The sequence below is a fragment of the Colossoma macropomum genome, unplaced genomic scaffold, assembly GCF_904425465.1.
Source record: "Colossoma macropomum unplaced genomic scaffold, Colossoma_macropomum, whole genome shotgun sequence".
Taxonomy (NCBI): domain Eukaryota; kingdom Metazoa; phylum Chordata; class Actinopteri; order Characiformes; family Serrasalmidae; genus Colossoma; species Colossoma macropomum.
In genome coordinates this window covers 17,293,745-17,319,537 of record NW_023494807.1, presented here as the reverse complement: position 1 = coordinate 17,319,537, position 25,793 = coordinate 17,293,745, and the positions used below count along the sequence as shown (strand labels likewise).

General features: G+C 38.5%; 3 protein-coding genes across 5 annotated transcripts in view; 1 reads left to right on the top strand and 2 right to left on the bottom strand.

Moving 5' to 3' along the window:
• ankrd12 (ankyrin repeat domain 12) overlaps positions 1 to 4,640 on the bottom strand; it is a 43,620-nt gene extending 38,980 nt beyond the window's left edge. For all 3 annotated transcript variants that reach the window (XM_036556799.1, XM_036556802.1, XM_036556800.1), the window contains exon 1: positions 4,449 to 4,640. The gene's annotated coding sequence lies outside the window, so the exon portion shown is untranslated. The remainder of the gene's footprint in view (positions 1 to 4,448) is intronic.
• Positions 4,641 to 6,667: 2,027 nt separating this feature from the next.
• ndufv2 (NADH:ubiquinone oxidoreductase core subunit V2) lies at positions 6,668 to 19,838 on the bottom strand. The gene is made up of 8 exons (XM_036556803.1): positions 19,707 to 19,838; positions 17,012 to 17,074; positions 15,043 to 15,105; positions 14,598 to 14,714; positions 13,051 to 13,219; positions 12,136 to 12,245; positions 8,917 to 8,993; positions 6,668 to 6,869 (listed from the first exon to the last, which is right to left on the bottom strand). The coding sequence occupies exons 1-8, from the start codon at positions 19,746 to 19,748 to the stop codon at positions 6,776 to 6,778; spliced, it is 735 nt and encodes a 244-aa protein (XP_036412696.1). The 5' UTR covers positions 19,749 to 19,838; the 3' UTR covers positions 6,668 to 6,775.
• Positions 19,839 to 21,142: 1,304 nt separating this feature from the next.
• The window catches only part of acss2l (acyl-CoA synthetase short chain family member 2 like), a 28,155-nt gene continuing 23,504 nt past the window's right edge, over positions 21,143 to 25,793 (top strand). The window contains exons 1-2 of the mRNA XM_036556798.1: positions 21,143 to 21,405; positions 21,539 to 21,734. Coding sequence (XP_036412691.1) covers positions 21,273 to 21,405; positions 21,539 to 21,734 — 329 coding nt within the window. The 5' untranslated portion in view covers positions 21,143 to 21,272. The remainder of the gene's footprint in view (positions 21,406 to 21,538; positions 21,735 to 25,793) is intronic.

Below are 25,793 nucleotides of genomic sequence, written 5' to 3'. Positions count from 1 at the left end.
CACAACAACATACCATACTGAAAGCAAACTGATAAGACATAAGTATTACATCCATGTTCTCTGAAAGAAAGCGTGATACGCGGTGATGGCTTTCGAGAGCTACTGAGGTACACTGAGTCAAAGTCGGCTCCTGTTATGGCATTAATGTTAACTGAAACTAATAATAAGTGCTAAATGTGATACATATAATTTAGATTCTAAATGTAAACATAACCTCAGAATACAAATCCATACATATTTTTACATACACACATATACATAACACACGTGTACATACACACATACATATACATATGTAAAATTCCAGTTATGTCATCATTTTTACTCACAAACATATTGCTGTCCCTTGGTTTAAACAATACTGGGTTCTTTTGTATGACACATTTAATACAGTTTCAGGCAATTCACTTCATATACATGCTTATGTCTGGCCTCACCTATCAGTACCATGTTCCGTTATCCATACATGCAGGACTTTTTAATATCTCTTAAAATAAGAGGAATATTGTAGCATGGGGCAGAGCTACCCAGACGTCACTGCAGTTTTGGTTTCTTTTAATTTCTCATTTTTATCGGTTCTTTTTACAGAAAAGCTTTGTGTTATAACGTTATCCTCATGCTAAAGGTTAGGTTTCTGTTATGAGGCTTACTGTTTTTGTTTGAACCATAATAATAATAATAATAATAATAATAATAATAATAATGATGATAAGTCTGTTACAGCATTTTTACACTTCATATTGGTCCCTTTTCAAATCAAAATGTACAAAATTCTGTCTGCACCTTCACATTTTGAAAACCCTTCTCATGTTGTGGAAATAAAAGCAAGCGAGGCAAAATAAAAATGGCATCCAGCGCGAATATGAAGCGGAGCAAGAGGTCTCTCACGGGAATGGTTCTGAGCACAAAGGGCAATGTCTAATGGGTAAGAGGGTGAGTCAGTGTGCTCTTACGCATGCCTGTTTCTGTCCCTCTCCACCATGCTAACAGCCCCTGCTCACATGACAGGCACCATGGAAATGCTTATCTTTGCCGCCCAGCAACGCAGACCTACGGAGGATGAATTCATATGAATACCCCCACTGTACGTAAGGCATGTGCAGGAGTAAAAAACACACTTGATCCATGCAAGTCCATAGTCCAGCAGTCTGTGACCTACTCATCTGGTGCAGTTGTAATAGGACATCGGTGTTATACATCCTACAACGGTGGACAAATCATACAGGTAATTGAAAATAGAGATATATTAGCATTATAGTGGTATTAGTTGAACTGAACATGAATGTGCTGTAAAATAACTTCCAGAATGTGAACATCTGGCAAAATAGTTTTAACATGAGATCCTACATTTCAATGTTGTAAAATACCACTGAGATTTGTTTTACTAATATGGTATTAGCCTGAGTTAATTTCATGAGTCAACTCAAACTCTATGATCTTATTTATTTTATTTTAAAATGTTTACAAATCAGAATTGTTAAATATGGCTTGTCCTCCTCTATGAAAAATAACGGATCACTCAAATATCACACTCTGAAGCCCGCATGCAGAAATATAATGACTCAATACATTCCTGGTATCAATGTTGTCCATCAATATTAGGTTAAATCAAAGAGAATGTGCATTAGTCTGAAATGTTTCTGTTAAAATGCCTACAGAATATGAATGCAATGTTAAGAAGCTGATGCACTTAACAGAAGTGCTTTCAGCTTTAGATCAGAATGAACAAAATGATCTTGCAGGCTGCGTTCGCATTTCTGGATGCACACATGCCTTTTTTCATTTACTATGATCACTATGTGGGCAACAAACTGTAGAATTAACTCTAAGCTATTCTTGAGCTTCTGTAATGGTTTTCAGAGGCGGTATAACACACACACACACACACACACACACACACACACACACACATCATAGAAAATAATCAGTCTTAAAAATATTATGAACAACAAGAAATAGGCCAGGACTACACAGCAGCAAGATAAGTTGTAAACAAATGCAATTTGTTATCTAGTTGGGTTTTCACTATCACTATCAGATGTTTTTACTTTGACGGAGGTGAATAAAAAAAAAAAGCTTACTATGGTAATGTGGAAATCTGTTCTACTGCAGAGTCAGAACGAGAAACACAGACGTATGTTACTGTAAACATGAAGTAACAGCAGATAAACCCGCAGGAAAAAGAGGTTTCCGACCTATGCAGTAGCACACATTAAGAAATAATTTGCTAGCAGCATATTGATATCAGAATCTTATCTTTATTGGCAGATATTCGCTTTTAAAAAAATTATCAGCATCAGACAGATGTTTGGATATGAACAATATTTGATGACGTATTAACTGTTCTCCTGAAAAGTGGAATGTTTAAGTGATGCTGAGCTACTGTGCTAAAATATCTGTATTTTATTCATGTTACTGCATTTGTAACCTGTTGTATTTCTTCATAATGCTAATCCAGTGGGATTTACTCCCTATTCCACAATATAGAAAAGTTTACGTATCTGCAGGTATGTACGTGAAAATATTGGATATCAGCATCTGCACACAATTCCCATACTGGTGCATCCCTTCTATTTTTTCATTTAATTTTGCATCGAGTTGCTCTTTCTCCTGCTGTTTTGCTAAAAACTCTGCTGGCCTTGCCCACTTAGACCGTGCAAACCCCCAGTCATTTATCTAATGTAAACAAACCATACAGAAGACAAGCAATTTTACTGCTGTCCCGTACCAGAAAACCTGACAGCAAATGGGCTCTCTTTAACTGAAAAATTTCTCCACTTTGAAAACAGCCCTCCGTAACTTCTCATATGAGGCCTTGTGCATGTAGCTAAATGCCTGAAAAGAGGGTCAATGGAAAAACAACAGGAACCGCAAGCTCTTGTTGGCCAGTGGCCCAGTGGAAAAGTGGGATCTCTGGATAATCCCTAATATGTCATTTTGCAAGTGTGTGAGCACAAGACTAGAGTGGGCGTAGAGATCCGATTTAGGTTCCGTAATAAGAAGTGAAAGTTGAATATTTTGCCCAAAACACACAAAGTGTCAAAGCTGAAATACTGAGACAATCATGACGATGCACATAGACCTTCAGAAATGAAGCAGCTACAATACTGCAAATTTGACCTAAAAAGTAATAAATAAATAAACACATCAATACCTTTACATATATTAAATCAAAAGCTCATTTTAGGGGGAAGACAAATTTCAGAAAGTCTTCAAAATATAAAATATCACTGTCTAGTTAGGTTATAATTAGAATGTCCACGTTATATGCTTATTTTAAATCAACTCGCACAAAAATGATGACTTGCTTTATGTTTATGTAGGTAGTTCTGTATAATGTCATGTTAAACGAGTAAAATATCATGTGTGATATTACAGCTTGTGTGTGTAATTGGTGCCTCGTAGTGTACCGCCTGATGGGTGTCGATGTAGTCCTAGTAAACAATGTAGTAGCGAGTTATGTCATCAAAAAAACACCGTTAAGGAAAATCAGAAAATGTGAGCATCAAGGCAAAGACGCACGGCGCTCGCTTTCACTAGAGCAGCTGAAGACGCCTTGATATCGTCCTTTAGACAAAAGGCTTGTGTGCGAAGGACGGACGGTCGGTCACCCAGCAGAGAAAGCTTTGTGGTAACACGAAACGCTGAGCTGAAGGGCCAGGGTGTCTGTTTTGCTAACGTTATTGCAAAAGCTAGATGCACCCTCGTGGCGCAGATGCGACCGTTTAAAAATACAAACACATGGTACTTTGTAGAAAGAGAATTAAAAAATCTATACAGACATGAACATGCCTGCCTGCATATCTAGACAGACAACTGTCAAACAAACGCATTCAAATCGCAATTCCAGTCTCCACACGTTCTGAAATATTGTAATAAATGCACAGCTGGCTTTAGGTTGCGAAATGTGCACTTCATTAAAATGTAAAACGTGAAAAATAAATTCAAAATACTAAATACAGAGGCTCCTGTCGGTGTTGCAGACTGCGCCACCCCTACTCGCACAGACAATAGCCCACAGTAGCGCTGGAAATAAAGTCGCCCCTTCAGCGCTTCCCTCGCCTGGTAACGTTTTGTGCTAACGTTAGTTGTGCTAACAGCGCTCGCATTCCCTCCAAGTCCTGAACGACCAAACCTGGCTGTCACTGCTGCCTTTCCGTCGTCGACACGAGTAGCTAGCTTTCACTTGCAGCTTCGAGGCTAAATAAAATATCGTCCCGAGCGCTCAGAATGTGAAAAAAGTATACACAACAAACTGGACAGAGCTACAACACCACACGACACGATATCTTCCGTAACTATGAAAAAAAGAACCGCTGAATTAACGCGTTTAAGTTAGCTGCCTAGCTAGGTTAGCTCGCTACGGTTAACGTTAGCTCAATGCCTTCTTTCTCCTGTGACCAAAAAGAAGCCAAAAGGGGGAGTTTAATGTTAATTTTACTACTCACCGTAGAGAAGCTTTCTTCGGCGGTTCGCGTCCGAGCTTAAAAACTCGTAGCGTTGTTCCGAAGTGTGCAAACTGTTTGGATAAATGCTGAAAAATGAGCGTTTAACCCTGCAACTGTGTGACGTTTGTATCCAGCTTACGGCTGGTTTTGAAAACATCCCCAGTCAGTCCCTCCGCCGTCTCTAAGAAAAGCCCAGCAAAAACACGAGAGCGCCGCGCTGATTGGTCCAGGCTCAGCCACGTGACCGCTCCAGCCCTGCCGAGCTTAAAAGGTTCGCCGTCTGCTGCTTGTGGTAGGATCGCGCCTCTTTATTTTCTTACCCGTTTCTATACTCGCGTAGTTCTTCGCACCAGCCTTTGCTTTATACTTCTGTGCGTCCTCCTAGTCATATTTCTCTCGGCGTAATTTTCTTATCGACATTTGAAATTCTCTTACGAAAAAAAGCCTGAACACGCTTTGGGAGAGGGTGACGCGCTCAGGCGCTTGACGTCATCTTTTCCGTTCGGCGCTGCAGCTGCTGGGAGGAAGGTTCTCGAAAAAGAGTCTGAGGCTCGAACTGAGGGGTCGTAGAAGAGTGGAGTAAATATGATTTTCTCTTTCATTACATACTTTGTGTACATTTTATCCTCTTTAGCGGATCTGCAGCGTTGTTTGTGCTTTATTGTGTCGAAGCTCCGTGTCGCGCTCGGGCATGTTGTGGCGCAGTGGTATTTTGCATTATGTAGAAAAGCTTGCGCATGCGCAGTGGCGGCCATTATGTTGCAGAACAAGCTCTAATCGCATGGGAGTAGCGATGGGAAGTTCGATTCAGTACTGCCGAACCGATTCTATCGAACTGTCCGTTTCAACGATTAATTGATTCACAAGTGAAGTCACCTTATTCTCACCGCATTTACCGTAACTTTCGCTTCAGCCAGTTTGAGCTCCAGTCTGCTAGGAGTACTCACTAATGTAGACGAGGCTGAAGTTGGCTTCTTATTTGCCAGCTTTTTATTTTAGGGTTCCGTTCCACCTTGAACGGCGCAGCATTTACATCCTGGCGCCTGTCTTGGCGCTGTAACTGCTGCGCCATTTAAGGTGGAACGTAAATGTAAACCGAGAAATCAGCTTCAGCCTCGTCTAATGTAGGCAATTACATTAAACAGTTATTGCTTAAAGTGCACAGACACAACAGAAACTCAAACCAGCTGCAGTCTACAGAGAGCAAATGTACGCAAATTTTAAATTAAAATACACGTGTGGTATTTTTATGACTGCGGAAAGTTAAACTACGAAAGATTACTGTTCTAATAGAAGTCTTAATTCTCTAACGTGCGTAGTAAACACTGCTACCGAAGTTCGTATGCAGTTGTAATTCGGCTCAACTGAACTGTTGAAAAGATCCGGTTCAAAAGAACGATTCGTTCACGTCGCCCTCGTCGCTACGAGAGAAACTGCTGTTGGAGGGAGGAGGGGAGTGGAGAGAAGAGGAGAGGGGGATGGGCAGTGGCTAGACGAGCGAGAGGGTTGAATGAAATGTGGCAGCTAACACGCCAGTATGGTGTACTGTAACGTTAGTGGAAGCAGCGATTGTAATGTGAAGGCGTGCAGTATATGTGGTGGGTGGCATGGCATGTCTGTACAGCTAATGTGGTCGTTTGCCGTGTAGGTATCGAATGCGCAACTGCGAGGGCGATTGGTTAGTTTGGGGCTGAAGTGAGGCATCATTCAGATAAGCTGAGAGGTTCCTTTGTATGAGTAGTAAAATACCGTAAGCGATCTGCAAACCTGGTTGTAGTGAAGCCACGTCGACAAAAAGCGCGTTTGTACGCTTTTCAGCTGTGCTGTCGTCTTTCACGTGGCTGAACTGAACCAAATTCAGCCGTGCGTCAGTTGCTTTTGAGGAGTCGTTCTAGCTGATTCTGTCCGGACTGCTGCCATGCAGTTCTGTTTCTGCTGTGAACAATATTAATTCCTCTCAGTCTGCATTTGACGGTGCAGTCCGTTCGTGAGGCAGATGACTACAGCTGTCTGTACAAATTTACATTATTATAGTAGTTTTAGGATATGGTACAAACAAGATGCTCATTATCTTTTAGATGGAATTGATACAATTATAAAAACATTAGATTATCTCAGTCTCGAGTTAGTTCTTCTAAATTTAGCAACACAGATGTGCAAACAGTATGCTAATTCATATAGGAAAAACAATTAGTCAAGTAAAAAGCACCACACTGCTCTTTTAGGTACAATTAACGTTTTATTTACACTCACAAATTACTGTGATTTTTGAACAAACTCATCAAGTTAGGTGAGGGCCTGTAATGCAGTTGGTCTCTCTGAGGTGGTTATAAGTCAGGCCTGACTCCAAAACCAGGCCCAGGAGGGGGTTCAGTCAGAGAAGTCAGACCACCTGCAGGTTCACATGAGAAACGGCCACTCCTTTGTAGAAAAAGAGAGAAGAAAAAGATCTTTAATATAGACACTTGTGTAGGCAGTTAGTGTAATTAAACAGCAAATAAAAATGTAATATTATGACGTGTCTGTGAATGGGGAAATGATGTCTGTGAATTGAAAAAATATAAATATAAATGTTTGTGTACAAATTGTTGAAAACAAAGGAGTAGACTATGAGCCTGATAGACAAAGGACAATGTTTGAAAGGCACTACTCAATATAAATACAAACTAGACGGGTAGTCGATCTAAACATTCATCATTTTAAGAACTGAATAAATCACTTACAAAAATTAAACATTTTCAACAGCAACCATTCATGGCATCTAGGGCTGAATGATTTCTGAAAAATATCTAATTGTGATTTTTCTGACCAATATTGTGATTTAAATGCTATTATTTTTTTTTAATTACGTTCTAGTCCTTTTTTCACCAAGAAATGCAGCACATCCATTTTTACAGGCTTAAGGCTTAAACACAACATAGTGTACCACTTCACAAGCTCTGCATTATTAGGTTATGTTTCTCCATTTGAAACCTAAGACAACTGTGAAAAATGTGGAATATAATTAAAACTGAAGCTTTGTGACTCTTGTAAACTGCAATTTCATTTTAAAACAATGAATTTTTCAGCCGTAATGTCACCACAGCTAGGGATGCACGAAGATCTCTTTTCACATCTGTCTGGGTAGAAAATTGCATACAGTTCACCACAGTAGTATCAGTTTGATATTGAGATATAGCCAGAGGTGCTGGCTACATGATATGCAAGTATACACTATATACCCACTAGGAAACCACTAGCCCACTCAAATTCGTATTGGCCATTAATTCCGTTGCATGTGAAATTCAACAAAATTCTAAAAAATACTGTATCATTATTAAACACATATTTTGAACAGCACTGGGAATAAAAATCCCTTCACTCCTCTTCAAGCTGGCTGACAAAAATAAAAAATGTTTTAGATGTTCTTCAACTGCAAGTCACACAGATGTTACAACGAACAACCACTAGCAATGCTTCTACCATCTTCTGCCCCTTTACGCCACTTGATACAACCCAGTAATATCAAAGTTCCACAGAAAAATCCTTGCTTGCTGCACTGCCGCAATGCGATAACCTCACGTTCACATCCTTGCATACTTATGATTTAAAGTTAACATTAGCTATAAATACAAAATTAAAGTACTGAACATTATTCAAGATAGTACTGAAAGTAAAAACATGCAGTGAATGTATTTACATTGCTGTGTGCTAAGCAGGCTAGTTGTTAACAGCTGTTTCATCATGTCACTACACAACACCACTGGATATAACCAGCCAGGGCCAATATAACTTAATATCCTGTACTTCTAACCGTATATAAGGTACCTTTTAGCATGTCAGCAAAGTTCGAGGAGAAAGCAGCAATGACACAAATGCTTAGAAAGGGTGATCACGCAGTAGGTGTGGGCAACATAACGATAATTAGTGTTATCTTGTTTAGTCACATTACATCGCAATATGCTTTTCTGAGCGTATTAAGTATATTGTTAGTACATAAAGAACAAATGATATGATTCATTAAAAATGCAGCATGATTAGTCCTAATTATAGTATTAAGTGCGGTGCAGTATGTGAAATGTTGAATAAAAATTATTGTACTTAGACTTTTTGATAGTCTTTCTTTTGAATGTAGCACTACTGGTGCTTTTTTTGAATCAGTTCCAACTTATTAAAAAATTGTGATGCATTTCATGTATTGTTATGTCTGAAGTATCTTGATGTTATGTGTGTCAAATCGCCCACCCATATCATGCAGTCCCACAAGAACTTTAGCTTCATCAGCAATAATAGCAAGGAAATACATATACTTGGTTAATTTTCCTTGTAGCACATCAAGAAAAACAAAGATTCATTAATTTACAGCGGTTAGCTGTCTCTCTCCCCAGAGTTCACGATGGAAAACATTACACAAAACAGAAGTAAAGAGATCTTTATAGTTATTACTCAGCGACAACAAGTAATCCACTAGAGGGAAATGCCTTCATACCTGGGCCCAGGTGGAGGGACTCTCCCTGCCTTCAGTTCATCAAGGATGTGCTCAATGTCCGAAGGCTTCAGATCCTCCTGCAATGCAAAAAAAAAGCCAACACAGAGATAAACTCTCGTTTCTTACAACACGCCACATGATTTAGCACTTTCAAGAAATCTATAAAACGTGAGTGGTAACTGTTTCAAGCTTTGAACACTTTGTAAATGCTTTGAAACAGGACCACTCTGGTTACTTGGAATAGCAACTAGCCCCAGGTAAATTCCCACTGGGCACTACTTGTGAAAGTGTGACAGTAAATGCAAGTCCGTAAGGAGATATGACTCGCTGACCAGACCTCAGTTGTTTTTAGCCTAAAACCAGTTGCAGCTATGAGTTGCTCTTTTGCTCTGATCCACAAACAGGCCCCATTTGAGACTTCTCTACCATAAAAGGAAAGCTTTCCCAGTTGATGTGGCTACATGTGTAATGGAAGAAGCACATATTAGCCATTATCTTACCAGACTGCCCAGAAATTGGGCAAATATTTGGCAAAAAAGGTAACATTTGATAAAACTGTGAGGCTGTATACTCCACACTACTAGAAGCAGCCAGGCCGATATCAGATAAGTGGCAAACAGAAACTCCCACCAACAACCCAGAAGCAGAGTTGATGATTAACTGTAGGAGTGGAACCTGCTAACCCATTTTTAGCTGCCGAGTCTTAGCAAGTGACTGACTTTCCATTTAACTGTACGAGCTCAAAATTAATTGCATCATTGCCCAAGTAGTTCATTATCAGCACTATGTAACATAAGTAGGGTTTACCCCAGAAGTCAGTCTTTTCTGAGTCATTACTCCATAAAGATTTAGGAGATAAACTGTATCAAGTTGGAACACACACAGTGTTGTTCTAATTACCCCTGAATAACTCATTCAGACAAAAAAATCTCTCCACATGATAACTGCACATTAAAAGTGCACAAAAGCATCATATATTAGGGCTGCAATGGTTAGTCAGTGTTACTGATGTGAAACATTTATCAATGAGAATTTTCATAAAACACATCATTCATATAAGAAAGATATAAATACCCTCTTAGCCAAATGACTAATTATTTAAATGTTAAACTAGGGTCACTTACAAATAGCCACTTCAGTAACAGACTTGTCAGATTTTTAAACAGTTTCAATGCACTATACAACTGTTTGAAAAAAAAACCCTCACAAAATATTTGTGCCCTGATCAGACACATAAAGAACAAACGTAAATAAACTAGTCATAAAAATATGATGCTTTTTATGTGTCCCTACTTTGATTACAACACATTTGCAGGATTGCAAAGGGTTCTGACTCTACAAGTAAATTTCTTTCTTGCTATGTTTACTTAAGATCTGAGTGAAACTATTCCCTAAGGGTGTGTTCACATGCACCATTTTTCCCACCAAGTGCCACTGCCTACTTTGTGTGGACTCCTGCTGGATCCAACCACAAGGCACGCAGGCTGGAGCACAAAATGTGCACTTTTTAGAACAGCACTCAATGATGTCATCTGCCGTTTTATCAATCGGTCAATCACAACAAGAAGAAAAGCCAGCTCACATGCGCAGCGTTTTTACTGAAGTGCATTTTGGGCTGTCATCAGGGATGAACAACCCAGTGTTCAAGTAGAATTTCTACACAGACAAATGTTTGAATCTGCAGTTGGATTTGTTATACGTTGAACAGGAGCTTGATTTGACACAACCCTGTTAAGTCTGATATTGCATACTATATACATATACAATAGTATGTACAATAATAATTATACATATATAAAATATGTCATACTAAGTACATCATAATACAGCATCTAAATGACTGGAATGTTTTTGGACAGATTATAAAGACAAAGCCAGTTACTCCTATGAACCTATGCATGTTTTCATTTGGACTGTCAAAAAATTTAAAATAATCGCATTATTTTGTGTAGTTGATTGCAATTGACTGCTTTTATATATGGTTACATCTGTACATGTGAGCTGCATTTTTCATACCACTACAAAAAGCACTCTAGCTCGATGCCAACAACTGGCTATAAAGGGTAAAAAAAAACTTAATTCTATAATGTTCAAAAATGGTAATAACAAAGGGATGTGACTGCATCCATAGGTCATGATGACTTACTAATTTAAAAAATTAGTAAATAATTTTGGTGTCACTGACTACCTCAGTCAGTTACCAAATTAAACAGTATACTTTGCTAGATTCATTGAATTTCAAGAATGAGCAAGAAAGCAAACAAATTAGTGTTTTTTTTTAACAAGGCCCAGTTTCAATACAGCATTCAGTAAGAGTGGAATTTAAAAAGATACATACAAAGACTGATATTTAATTTGTAAACCTAAAAAATGACCTTTTAAAAACACACATAGCAGACTTTTAAATTAGTTGGTAGCTTTATTTGTACCTGTGACTGGCTAAGGGAAATAACGTGGTTTCACTATTTCACTGTTATGATTGTTAGATGAACTTGCAGGAGAATCAAGCTCAAATTGCGACTAAAAGTTTTAGTTCCACCTAAATTAGGGGTGGACAGTATGACGACGTGTCGTTGTTTTTTGTGATTAATTACATCACAGTACTATTTTGAGTATAACATGGGTATCGTCAGTACTTCTAGAGCACTGTTATTATAGTTAGCCTGTTGGTTACTAATTGTTTAATTTCTTTATATCATTTTTTAAATCTTCTACTAGTTTGTTGGTGCATTTTGTCTGTTCCAACTTGTTCCCAAACCTCAGAAACCTGACTGCAAACTGCATATTGTGAAAATGTCAAGTATCATGGTGTTGTATTTTTGCAATTTTGCATGCTTTCAATTTTAGTATAACAGAATTATGTTGGGCAAGCTTTGTTTAAGAGTGCAAATGAACTTGTAATGTCAATAAACTGCCATATTTCATAAACAAACTGAATAGTGCATATTTTTTTATACGTTTCTCAGCTGCTATTGAGTTCTCGTCCATTCTTGTTTGTGATGCCCTTTCATACCTCCGTTTTCTGCAACTGGGCACTCGTGTACATTGGTTACTGCCTTTCTAAGTGGCCCCAAACACCAGACAAGAATATGCCAACTCAATCTGCACATTACAAGGACAGAAGAATAGCCTCCCCTAGAGGTAATAATAAAACCAGTCTACTTTATGATACATTCTCCTAGCACTGAGACGGTTCAAGGCCTGTATAGCTGTACTTACATAATAGTTGTCATTGATTTGGACCATTGGAGCATTCACGCATGCGCCAAGACATTCAACCTCTGCTAGCGTGAACAACTTGTCTGGTGTGGTCTCCCCGACTTTGATACCTAAGAGAGAAAAGAAAAGTGAAAGGTTTCTGCTCAAATAGCAGAAATACAGAAACTAATCCTGTGTTTTATCAAGTGTGTGCATAAGTTTACATGTATTAACGTCTTTTTACGATTTACATGTATTCACAAACTGAATATCTGTTTAAGCTGGCACGAAGTTAATTCCTAATATCCTAGTCCAATACTAGTTTGAGTCTGATCCAAAGTTTGCTTGGGGAAAAAAATCTGCTGCCTGACCAGCACTCCTGTTCATTGTTGACGCAGAGCTTGTGCAGAATGTTGCTGCTGTTCTAACAAAACCTTGTCTGGAAAAAACGATAACTTTACAGGAGGAAAAAAAGCTCTTAATGTTAATGTATGCTATTGAAATTTTCCCACTATGTAAAGGGCAGGTGGTATTTTCGAATGGTGTAAAAATAGGTTACAGTGTTTTCATATGAACGTCCTTCACCAGTTAAAGTGCAAAAGGCCCCCTATTTCCCCTCTGCCATCTCTCAGGCTTTTTGTAAACATGTCAAGATGTACAGCAAATTCATTCATGCTTCACCACAAGCACCTGTTCTGTGATACGTCTTCTGCGCATGTGTGACGTCAAGGCTTGATTTATCAGCTGATGAGGTTCTCTGCCATCGGGATGTCAGCCCACAGCGCTACAGCCTGAGCTGACTTCACTCACTGCTCTCCTAAATTAAGCCTGATTGGGAATGAGTGGTTTATAATGACACCAGCTACCTATGAGAAACTCGGAGCTTGCTTTCAGAATGTAGCCCTCTGGTGGAGTGCAGGGGCACTGTTTACTTACCCAGTTTGTTCTGGATGGCTTGCAGGATGCTGTCCGAGTCACACAGCATGCATGGTGTAGTGGTGCACACCTGGACATGGTACTTCCCCATCGGCTGGCGGTTGAACATGGTGTAGAATGTGGCTACCTCGTATACTCTCATTGGGGGGATCTCTAGGATTTCTGCTACCTGGAGGAAATGTCACTTTCAGATGAGTTGGAAGGAAATGCATACTACCCTGAAAATCACTGCTGTGAAGGTCAACAAGAGCAAGACAAATTTCCTCTGAGGTAAAATAAATTTAACTGAAAACACAATGTATGTTTTTTTTTAGCTTACAGTTATGAGCATCAATACTTTCAGCTTTTCAGCTTTCAAAACTACGATGACAGATATACAAATTCATTGCTAACAGAAATAACTCACAGAATCAACGTCACGTCATGCTGAATCATAGAATCATCCCGTCATATTGTCAGGGTTCTTTGTTTACATGCTACAAATACTCACATACACGGTGAGAGCTTGACGGAGTTGCTGTTTTATTGTGATTTTTAAGCCTTGATGTGCTGAAAAGTGAATCTTAACTCCAGAGGGGATGCCAAACAACAGTATACGGATACAATTACCTTTGCTGTTGATGTGGATACATACAAACTCCCAAACAAGAGGTGGAGTAATGATCTGGATATGCTACCTTTTCTTTTCCTAGCTGGTCTGTTACTCAGGTGTCAGTTCTTTTGAGTAATTTAGAATTACTTGTCCCTCAAAACCCATGTACAGTTTAAGTACAGTAAAGGGCATATTTACTGGTATATTTAACTCAGGCACTGGCATATTTCACTGTAGGTTCCCTTTAACAAGCACTGCTAGTCTAGCTAGTTAGCAAACTAATAACATTACTACTAAACTGTACTATATTAAAACCTACCCCAAAACAATCCAGTTTGTACCCATAGAGGCAGTCAATCTGAAGTCTTTAAGATAAATAGACAAACGATATGGATCAGTTTTCACATTGGCTAAGGTTACTAGCCCCGTCACATCATAACTTAACTTAGCTAATACATTTTACCTGGAAAACAGCAAACTTGTGAAGTTAGCTGATACAAAATATTATAAATTTTACTTGAACAGTCAACAAAGTAGTATTTACAAGTGGCAAACTGGGGATTCTAGATGACATGAGTTTATGAGATGTAACAATACGACCTTTCACTTTTCTGCCAGTGAAAAACGATGAACTTGCTGGTATATATGTGCTTTTTATATATATGCTTTTTAATATAGCAAAGAAAAAGCAGAACATGTTTTCTCCAGATCTCCTTGCTTTTTTTTCTCTGCATGGTGGACATATTTTTCAATAAACTCATATTTACTATCTAACCATACAACCTTCCGACAATCACCAAAACGCAGCGTTATTTTTGGTCAGCATACGACAAACTGTACAAATCTACTAACCATATTGGATACATATTTTTTCTATTGCTTAATGATGTTATTTAATTATCAGGTTAATTATCATGACAATGTAGCGGTGCTATTTTATTTATTTATTTTTTACCTTGTTCATTGCCGAGATGGGGAGCCAGCCATGCTGCCTCTGTGCCAAGTCCAGCACTGGGATGGTAGCAGCCTGCTTGTGTCCTTGGGGATAGTTACTTATTATGGCTTCCACTCTCTATTGTAAAATGGACCCAGAAACATTCATCAGAAAACAAGCAAGCATACACATGAGCATGAGTCTAGCAACTCATAGCATCAATCAGAGCAATCCCAGGAGACTCAATCAACAGTCTTTAGGGATTAGTTACTGTAGATTTTCCACCTAGGACTCGGGTATGATAACAAAATGGTCAAACAAGAAATATGTTAAATAGCTTAATTAATTTAAACACATAAGTGTATTGGTCATATCTGAGTTACTTCTAGGCCACTCTATTCTTCACATACCGACTGCTAGCAAAACAGAACCCATTTCTTCACGGAAAGACAAAATATTCTCTCACCTTCAAATTCTCAGGAGTGAACTCAAATGGAGTATCTGGATTGTTGTCTGCTGTATCTCTGTGCTGTGTTGAATACAAAAAAAAAAACAATTAGATTTTATTATAATATGTAATGCTGAATAAATTCTATTTAAAACTTTCACTCAGTAAGACTTGAATATTTCAGAGCTAGAAGACATATTGTATGGTTTCAGGAAGATCTCTGAGCTAGCTAAGCACCTCGCCCAATGATAGGAGGGTGTGGTGACATTTGGAGTAAACATGATATTACTGTTTAATAACATTTATTAACCTCTTTCAATTCTACTACTTCCTGCTCATTTGCACACATATGCACACATCTGCACTTTACATTGCACATAACCTGTATCCTTGTCCACACATCCCTATAATTTTATATTTTATATTATTCCTCCATTTTTTATATTCTTCTATTGTATATTCTGTTTTTCATACCATCACACAGTCGTCCGTCAAAACACTTCAATCAAAGGTTATGAGAAAACAAGAATTTTGTCTTTTAAATGGTATGATATGATGAAATTTTTATTAATATGACCAGGGTCATCTACTAACAAAGTAAAACAGGTCCATTTTGATTTCAGGTTGACTGCAGCAGGATGCCCTCAGGACCGAATTTTGGTAGCTTTCAAAATCTTCCTAAACATATTCAGCAAAGTTGTGGTCCACATTTATGAAATGTATTTATGGTTTCCTGGGCTAAAACAAAAGACTTCATCCATCTTCACCATCTGTTCTGAATTGTTCTACTGACGTTTTTATAGAACTATGCTGTATTTCACAGCTCCTAACAAGCTAACAGACAAACCCTTGTTGAAAAGCTCTAGTCAAAACAGTACTTGAACTTCATTCAGAGGATGCTGCCCTCTTCTGAGTGCCACCAGAGATAACTAGACATCTTTCGTCAGATAAATATAACACCATAAAAACAGATTTCAAAGCCTGACAGTCTGAGCGATATGAAAATACCTGAAGCAAGTAATGTTCTCATGCATTGTAACTTATATAGTACAGCATAAGCACGCCTGAATATCTGAAAACCACAAAAAAAATTGACCCTGTTCATCTGACTCTACTTATACTTAAGAAACACAAACGCCCATTAATTATCCAAGATGAGAATCTCCAATTGCGTGTGAAATTCAGGCTTGTCACTATTAGATTAGTAATTATTTTGACAATCAATTTGGTAACAATTGCCTTTAAAAAGGCCAAACAATTCAAATTGACATAAATTAAAAATTACAAACCATGCATAGCCCTTCAAAATTTTGTAAATACTTTACTAAGAGAAAAAAGATAAAGAGGATGCCCTCAAAAAACTAAATAAAAGCACTATGGGACAAAACAATACTTAGATCGCCCATCAGGGTTTGAGAGACAGACGCCTAGAATTTCAAACATATGTTCTCATCCTTTAAACTAAATGTTGCAGATTAAATGAGATTTTACTCAACAAGTGTTCATGATGGTCCTAATGAAATATATGCAAACACGTTTTTGCTACTCATCAGAAAGAAATTCAGTATGTAGTTCATCATTGCAGAGATTAGTACTCATCAGTACTGTATGATGAAGGTGCTGTAACATCCTGATCAATTTCAATGCAATGGGTAGCACCGACAGACACTGCACTGCCAAACACTCAGATCTATCATATGTAAGTCAGTCAGAGTTGACTTAAAACCATTTAATTTACAGCTGATAGTCATGCATTCTTTCCTTTATCCTTCCTTCATGGCGCAAGCCACCAGTCAGATTCTCTCCACTCTATTCTACATGTTCCTGAATTAAACCCAGGTGTTACTGTAAAAGAACAAAGTCTTTGCACACTGCCATTATTGCTGTTTCTAAGGTCATCATATGTGGGCCATTTTAACAATAATCTTCTAAGCAGGATTGAGAACTAGGCTTTTATAAAGGAAAAAAAAGGATTCCAAGTCCCTACCACAAAGATCCCTCCTGCTCCAAGACGAGCAGCGGACTGGTGCAGGCTCCGGACCTGCCTGCCCTGAAATAATCAAAGACAGATTGCATTAGAACACTGACAATGTACTGTTCAGGGGCGGTATAAAAACTTTCACTCAATTACATTTACAGAGGACAAGAAAACACACATTTAACTTCTTAGATTTTCATTTAGATCTTCAAAGTACTCGTTTCAAAACTCAAGAATAAAGAGCTTTTTTTTTTTTCATCTTGCTAATCAGTTGAATTCCCACACATTTTGTGTCCAATCAAATTCACGTTGGTGCAAAATGAAACTGTCCACAATTACACTGTTCATTTCATCTTTGTGCAATAAACAGTACTGCCTTTTAGTCACCACAGCACACAGGAGCACAGCGTGCAGCAATGCAATGTAATGGTTATGACAATATCTCATTATGCATGCAAGTTTATTGTAGGTATGTACACAATTCAATATGATACAGTCTTTGATACATAATTTTCCATACAGCAAAAATTAAGGTTGAACAAGTAATTTTTTATCGAAATCAGTTCAAAAAAGTGCAACTTACAAATCGCAAGAGCTAAATTTTAGGTTTTAAGGGGGAATTTTTTATCTAATAACACAGAGCTTGTGAGTTTGCCACACTACATTCAAGGTTTAAGCCTCAGGCTCGAAAGAAATTGATGTGCTGGTGCTCTTGGAAGTATAAAAGCCTGGAGACTAATAGAATTAATTAATTAAAACAATAAATACAAAACAATCACATTAATTATTATCTTAATATTGGTCAGAAAAATATGAAATTTGGTATTTTCACCAATTGATCAGCCCTACAAAAAATAAGGAGTCCCTGAATATGAATATGTGCCTTGCATTTATATGTTAATGTTAATATGTTAATATACCAAGCGCACAGCATACATGCATGCTCACAAGAGCCATAACAATGCATGTCCTTTGGATACCATTTTTAATTCTTAGGGTCAAGATTTAGCTTGATTTTCAATATTTTGCTGGTTAAATGTGTCCGGACTTTAGAGCTCTAATAATAAAACCACACCTATTGGTTTAGCTCAGAAAAATAAAAAATTCACAAATAGGTGCCTTGTTTTTATCATGGAGAGTGGTTTCCACAAAAGATGATAAACGAAATCCCTCGGAAGAGACAGAGGGGTGTATTGGCATTTAATTCTGATATTCAAATTTGTTTATATTTGTACTGAAATTGTTATACATCTAGTTTATTGTAGCCTTTAAGTGCATTTTGATTTTGTATTTAATTTTGTTAGAAAGAGTTAAGACTAGATAAAGCATGATCAGCTATGTGCCAGCATTAAATTTAATGTTAAGAAAATGTAAAAAGCATATATTGACTCTTACTTGTATCTCACTGCTGTCGGAACAAAGCGGTTTTTCAGTTTTTGACATAATTTGAAAATGCCTGTTGATCTTTACATTGTGTGTAAATTTCATGATGAATGGACCAAAAGAAATAACCAAGAATGCCTTAAAAAAAAGGTCTTGTTCCACTGACTTACATTAAAAGTAAAGCATGTTTTTTCCTTCTCCTGTAAAGTTGCCATTATACAAGGCTTTGTTCCGACAACAGTGATCTGTTAAATCATCTACTCTTTTACTTTTAATTATATACCTGAATGTGTTGCAATGTAGATACTTTTTGTTAAGTTTGGCTTCATGCATCCACTTTGAATTGGGTAAGATTTTGACACACTTCCCATACATTAACTTAAGCACAGTTTCTCTGTTTTTTTCCCACCTCTGATATTATTTCATAAACCACACTAATTTCAAAACAGTAACGCAGTGGGAACATCTCATTATAATAGTCATAACTTCACAATTCAAACTGTCCACTTACATATACACGCACCACCCACTTTATCAGAAAAACTGCTGGTGAGAGTTTAGAGCGGTGGTCTCAAACCCTGCTCTTAGAGATCTACCTTCCAGCAAATCTAACACATTTCCTTGAGCTAATCAAGTACTTCTGAAGGCAGTAGTTTTATGGATCAGGTGGGATCTCCAGGAGCAAGGTTTCTGACCACTAGTTTAGAGACTGCAGCACATCTGCCCTTCATCAATGGTCAATCACTCTTGGCTGTATAGTTCTCGATGGTGGACCACTCTCAACCATGCATGTCAATATTTTTTGCTGACAATATGCGCATGACAACAGATCAGTGTGCAACTGTACACCTATATAGTGGAACTATAATATGTGTGTTTCTAATGAAGTGGCCAATAAGTGGAAGTACAAAGTAAATAAAAGGATGTCAAGTACATTTCTTAGCTATCTGGAAGTTGCAAATGACAACTATGTGCTACTTTCCTTTCTGTGATCTGGTTAACAGTTAAATCTTATATGGTACATTAAAATGAACGCAGTGCATCTAGGTAGCTATAAAAATCACCGCAATATCAATCATCACCACTGTAGTTAAATAGCTTACACGCCTGTAAACAACCGACGGTGCATAAAAAGGTCTAAAAACAGCTCTTGTAGCCTGTTAGCTGACTGCCTGCTAACATTAGCTAGCTCGCTATTTTCCACTTGCCCTTGCAAGATGTCATGAAGCTAAAACTATCTGGCTTCGCACAGCCACGTCAGTTAAACACACTAACGTTAGCAAAGCGACCGCTATAAACTCCAAACATTAAAATAACATACCGCATGGGACACTGCCGCCCGAAGAGCTGAGGATAAATACATATTTAGAAGTGTTCCTGTCCGGTCGCTCTACCAACCCACAATGGCGGACATCAACACGAGAGCGACGTCAGATCGATTCAGCTGGTCTGCGTTCGCATTCAGTGAGAGGGAGCTAGTCCGTATAATCGAACACAGACAGCGTTCTCTACTGGCAGTGTGAGCCCAGATTTAAATTGTGTCCTAAAACTACAGTTAATATATCGTCTGTCATTTTGTGTAAAGGTCTGTAGCACAGCATCTCTCAGCCTCATCGGCCTCAGAATCCACGATTTTGTATAGTTTTTTAGTTTTCGTCCGTTTTCTCTCACTACAATAAAGAATATTCTGACTGATAGCACAGATGAATAAAAACAGATGTGATGTTCCACTGTCTATCAGGTAACGATTGCTATCTGGCCTCCTTCTGCATTAGCCAGTTAGCGGAAAAAAACATTATAAACAGCCCTCCCTCAAGTATCTGTCCTAATTTCTTTTTGTTTTTTTCAAAAGCTCCTTACACTTTCGATGTACATCATCAGAAGACTTCGTCAGACTTTCAACAGAAAAATAGTGCTCTAGACACTACTGTGGCACCACTGTAGGAGGCGAGTAGGCATGTTTACAACAGCACTGGGCTTAACTACTCCTAAATGAACCCGAGTGACGGTGATCTTTTGAAACGGTGACATTCTGGTTTGCAACTCCAGAGACTTAGAAGATCAAACCTAATTCAAGTTCAAGAGCTATAAACATATATATATATATATATATATATGTTTATAGCTCTTGAACTTGAATTAGGTTTGATCTTCTAAGTCTCTGGAGTTGCAAACCAGAATATATATATATATATATACATATATATATATATATATATATATATATATATATATATACACACATATTTTGTGTATTTAGGCTGAATGATATAAACAGCGTCAAATTATATCGAGTTTATTCGGTTTTCATCAAGTTACAGTTCTTAATAACCGCCCCTCAGCCTGTTATTGACCCCGCTTACGGGTTCAGTCGTAACATTTGCAGTCACGCCGCTTTCGGCTGAACTGTTCACAAACAGTCGGCGCTCAAAACAAAGTTTACGTCGTAATTTGTAGCAGAGATGTGCTTTGTCCCGCGATGACAAAGCTGCCCTTTCCTGGAAAAAGCGCGACATTGGAATCCAGTATTGCGTTAGGAGAGTGGGAAGGCCTGCCTCTCTGGTTTCTTTTTTTTGGGCACACAAGCTGCCGCCTGCGTTCAGTCGCTGTCTCCAGTCTCCTCCTCTGTAATGGGATCAGCAGGAGAGATGCAGCTTAGCCAATGAAAAAGTAGGAGTGCCGAACGCAGCGTTCTGATTGGTCGCTGCGGCGCTGATCAGACTGAGGGAATAAGGCGGAATGAGGATTAGGGGGTGGGGCTCATACAATAAACCGCTTCATAGCTGAAGTGCAGGGCAGCGCTCTGCACTCAATGCCTTTCAGAGTTCATACAACAAGGAACTTGGGACTTCTTAACTGCTTCCCGCTTTAAATCCAGCTGACCGCTATGGTTGTGCCAGGGCAGCAGGACCAAGAGGAGAAGGTCTTCTATCCTCCAGAGGATCTGCAGGTGGATGCTCATGTGCCTGACTTTAACTCATACCTTGAACTGTACAAAAAGTCTATTGAGGAGCCTGAAGGTAAGTCAGCTGAGGAATGACATAATGAATGTTGGTGCATATGCCATAAAACAAGCAGAGATGGGTCATGTGTCTGTGATAGAGAGTGAGAGAGTGTTGTCATAAACTCTCCAGCAAATCTGTTAATCCATAGAGTTCTGGAGGGAAGTGGCTCAGGAGTTCTACTGGAAGGAGCCTCCCAATGGCCAGTTGCTGCAGTACAACTTTGATGTCACCAAGGAGAAGGTGTACGTCAAGTTCATGGAAGGAGCAAAGACAAACATTTGCTATAATGTGCTGGACCGCAATGTTCTGGACCAGAACCTGGGCGAGAAGGTGGCGTACCACTGGTGAGCTAACAGGCTTTGCACCATTCTAATGTGGAATAACACCGATCATATCAGAGCTTGCATGAGAAACTTACACCACAAGGAGCTGTGAAGCCACAGTCTTTTGTCTAATGCTCAGTCCATTCAGATATATGAGGTTAATTTGGTCAGTTAAATTCCTAGATGTGCATTGAGGCCTTCAGTCAGCAATGGTCTTGGAGTTTGAAAACACCGTGGTCTTGTTTGTTTTCAAGAAAGAAATAATTAAAGTCACCAGTGTTGAATTAACAGGAGTGGAGTTAACCTGAACCTAATGTAACTCCTCAGGTGTATATTTAACTCTGTGTGGGTTAATATAATACTGGGGATGTTATTGTGTGGTTCTTCCACTTATGAATGTCTTTGCAGACTTTAAAGGAATACTCCAGCGCTTTTCGAACCCTATCTGCATCATCTACTGCATGTAGTCGATTACCATGGACACTAATTTTCCTGGGCTGGGGAAAGAACATAAATCCATTGACACACAAAAAACCATGTAAAAGTCAATGGGCAGATGCAGGAACATTATAGGTTTGTCCCAAGTCAATGAGTTTTCTGTTTTTTCACTAAATACAGAAAAACGCATCAAAATTATTGTCCGTGGTAATCAAGCATACGCTACAGATGCTGGAGATGGAGATTAGCTTGAATAATGCTAGAGTATTCCTCTAAAATGTGATGAATGTAATAAATACTAATATGTGTATTGTGGCTAATGTACCATATATACTGAGCATCTCAGAGTTAAATGCCTGACTCTAGATCAGTGTGGAACATAGAGGGCAGTCTGAACCACTTGTTCTTTCAACCAGATGAAGTACATCTATTACCTGAGCGCACCTAGAGATACTCATGTTATAACAGTACTCATTTATTTCCTAAACAGCAATGTTAGGTGAACTGAATTGTTTCTATTGTTTCTAAAGTGTTAGGTGAGCTTTTCTGATAGCTTTTTCATAACAAGACCACTGTGTGCTGCATCAAATGCAAATGTTATTGCATTTATTTTTAATTTCCAGTCAAAATGGCCATTACCTACAGGTTATTAATTTCTGGAGATATTTCTGAAGAGATTGGTTATGACATAATCCACTTGCATAAGGAAGGTGACCGTCAAAGTAAAAAACAGAGGTTTCCAAAAGTTCTAAAAATGATTAAAAGATAAAAAGAAACTCGTGTCAGATCTTAAAAAATCCTTCCACTGTAAGAAGACAGCTCAACACTATGGGTATGAAAGGATGTGTAGCTGTCAAGAAGCCCTTACTGAGAAAAGGAATCAAAAAAAGAAAGTTGCAAACCAAACAAAGAAGCTGCTGGTGTTCTCAGAGCAATGTGTTGTCCACCACAACATCAGTGAACGTGTTTGGGATGACTTGGATTATGAGAAGCATAAAATTTAACCAACTTTGGAGGTGTGGAAAAACTATCCCTGCAGATTTCTTTGAAAAACTGAAAGCAAGCCTCCTGTAAAGAATAGAAGCTGTACTAATGCCAAATGGTGGACACACCAAATACTGAAAAATGTAATATCATACTTAGTAAAACACAGATAACTTGTACTTAATGGCCATTTTGACTCTAAATTAAATTAAATAAATGTTGGGTGGTCTCTGACTTTTGCACAGTATTGTACCACAGCATATTGTTATTGAAATAATAAAAGTGCAGACATTTAGCCTTTATTTGGTATTTTCATTGATTGGGTGAATGGTGTAGGAATTGCAGCTATCATTATACAAAGCCACTCCCTCACTTAAAAGTAATTGGACAGTTAAGACACTTATCTGTTGGCCAGGTGTGTGTTATTCCCTCATTATTTCAATTATAAGTAAGCAGATAAAAGATCTAGTGTTAATTTCAAGTCTGGCATTTGCATCTGGAATCTTTTGCTTTTAATTCTTATTATATGAAGTCCGAAGAGCTCTGCCTTCATTAGGCTGAAAAATCAAAACAAGTCAATCTGAGGAATAACAAAAACATTAGGTGTGGCCAAATCAACTATTTGGTGCATTCATAAAAAGAAAGAATGCACTAGTGAGCTCGAAAACACCAAAAGACCATGGGAAACAACTGTGGTGGATGCCAGAAGATCACGTTCCCTGGCAAAGAATGACCCCTTCAGAACAGTTGGCCAGCTCAAGAACACCCTCCAGGAAGTACGTGTATCTGTGTCAAAGTCAACAATTAAGAGAAGATATAACCAGAGTACATACAGAGGGTTTTCCACAATATTTAAACCATTATTAAGCTTCAAAAACAGGAAGACCAGGTTGGAGTTAAAACATCTGTACAGTTCTGTAATAGCATTTTGTGGACAGATGACACAAAGATCAACCTGTACCAGAATGGTGAGAAGAGAAGAATATGGAGAAGAGAAGAAACTCTGCTCATGATCCAAAGCATGGTGTAGGTAGTGTTAGGATGTGGGAACTGGTTCCTTTGTTTTTAACAAGCAGAAAATGAAGACAGGTGCAGTAAAGGTCTGATAGAGCATCATTAGTGAAGAAACCCAACATGGGGATGATTATGGGTTCCAGATTTTAGGCAGTCACTGACTGCAAAGGATTTGCAACCAAGTATTAAAAAGGACAGTTTCATTTATGATTGTTACTTTGTCCCTAAAAATGGGGGCTGTGTATGAAAATGATTGTAAATACTGCCAAATTAAAGCTGAATTCACATTCAGCTCATATTCATTATTTAATTTCAACTCATATGCTGTGGTAGACAAAATAGCAAAATTGTTGATGTCCACATTTTTATGGACCTGACTGTACACTAATGTTCTGCTGATTATGTAATGGTATATTAATTGATCATGTACATTTACTACATAACATATATAGTTTCATGGTGGTTAGTGAATAATTCTTAGACATTACTGTGTAATAAGTTTTACTATGAATAACTGGTAATAAGTCCAGAGTTTAAGAAGTTAAACAAGGTGCATGAATCAACTGTAGTCTAAGAGGACATAAATGCATGAAGATTTGCACAGAATTACAATACCAATGTATGGTTTAATGCTATGTCCTGGTAAATGGGGGCATATAATTAGTCTGGACCCTAATACAGTCTAGACTGTCTGTATCTGGCTCAGTGGTTGAGATGATCTTGGCCAGCAGTCCAATCCAGCCTCTCCTGTTACTGGATGCCAAGTAGCATAGAATACTAATAACGTGGGGGCGGGCATAACAGTAGTTAGACATTAACTGATAGCTGCTGCTGCAGAGCACATGGGCAAAGCCTGTCCCACAATGCCTGGCTCTGACAGAGGCATGGACGGAGCGTGGTCCATGGACGTCATAAATATAGAGAGTTCCAGGAAGAAAGCTATGCTAAGTTTAGTGGCTTAGCTGCCATGCATTATGATGCAACACACTAACAATCATACCTTCAAGGTCATTTTGTCTAAATGGGGGACGTCTTGTCGTCGGTCACTCTATTATGGGGACAGACAGGTGCAACAGCCTGAAGAATAGAAGACAAGCATTCATGTGTATGTTCCAGGATGACACGACACTTCTGCCGCATAACGGTTGCATACTTACTGTCACAGTGGTAAACAATGTGTTATGTGGAGTGCTGGTCCAATGTGCAGACTGCTTTCAGTGCCAAAGCAAACAGCGCAGCTTTGAGCAGGCTGCTGGCCATATTGTAATTTGTCGATTTGGCCATCCCTTTAGTTTGAGCAATAAACACATATTACCGTCCAAACACATTGCTGATGCTCATCCAAATGTAACATGGACAGGGTGCCAGAGGACACGCTGGCTTCTCCTGAAAAGAGGACGAGGGTTTTTTTTAGATAAAAGAACAGGCACATAAATGTCACATGCTAGATCTGAAGATCAAGAAGAGATTTGTCATCTCAATCATACATAAGTGTACAGTGTTCACTGTTCTTCCAGGGCCGTGGTGCAAAATACAAAACATAACCAGTGTTTACTGGAGTGACCAAAACTTACATAGACTACATATAGACTACACATATAACGCGAGTTCAAAATTTGAGATGTAAAGTCATTCAGAGTAGTT

Bases quoted from the DNA above. Each gene is read 5' to 3' on its own strand.
- ndufv2 (XM_036556803.1), bottom strand. From the start codon at position 19,748: ATGTATTTATCCTCAGCTCTTCGGGCGGCAGTGTCCCATGCG. The intron at 8,994-12,135 runs GTAAGTACAGCT...TTTGCATTGCAG, and splicing joins AAATCAATGACAACTATTAT to GAGGATCTGAAGCCTTCGGA. The intron at 6,870-8,916 runs GTATGAAGGCAT...TTTTCTACAAAG, and splicing joins GTCCCTCCACCTGGGCCCAG to GAGTGGCCGTTTCTCATGTG.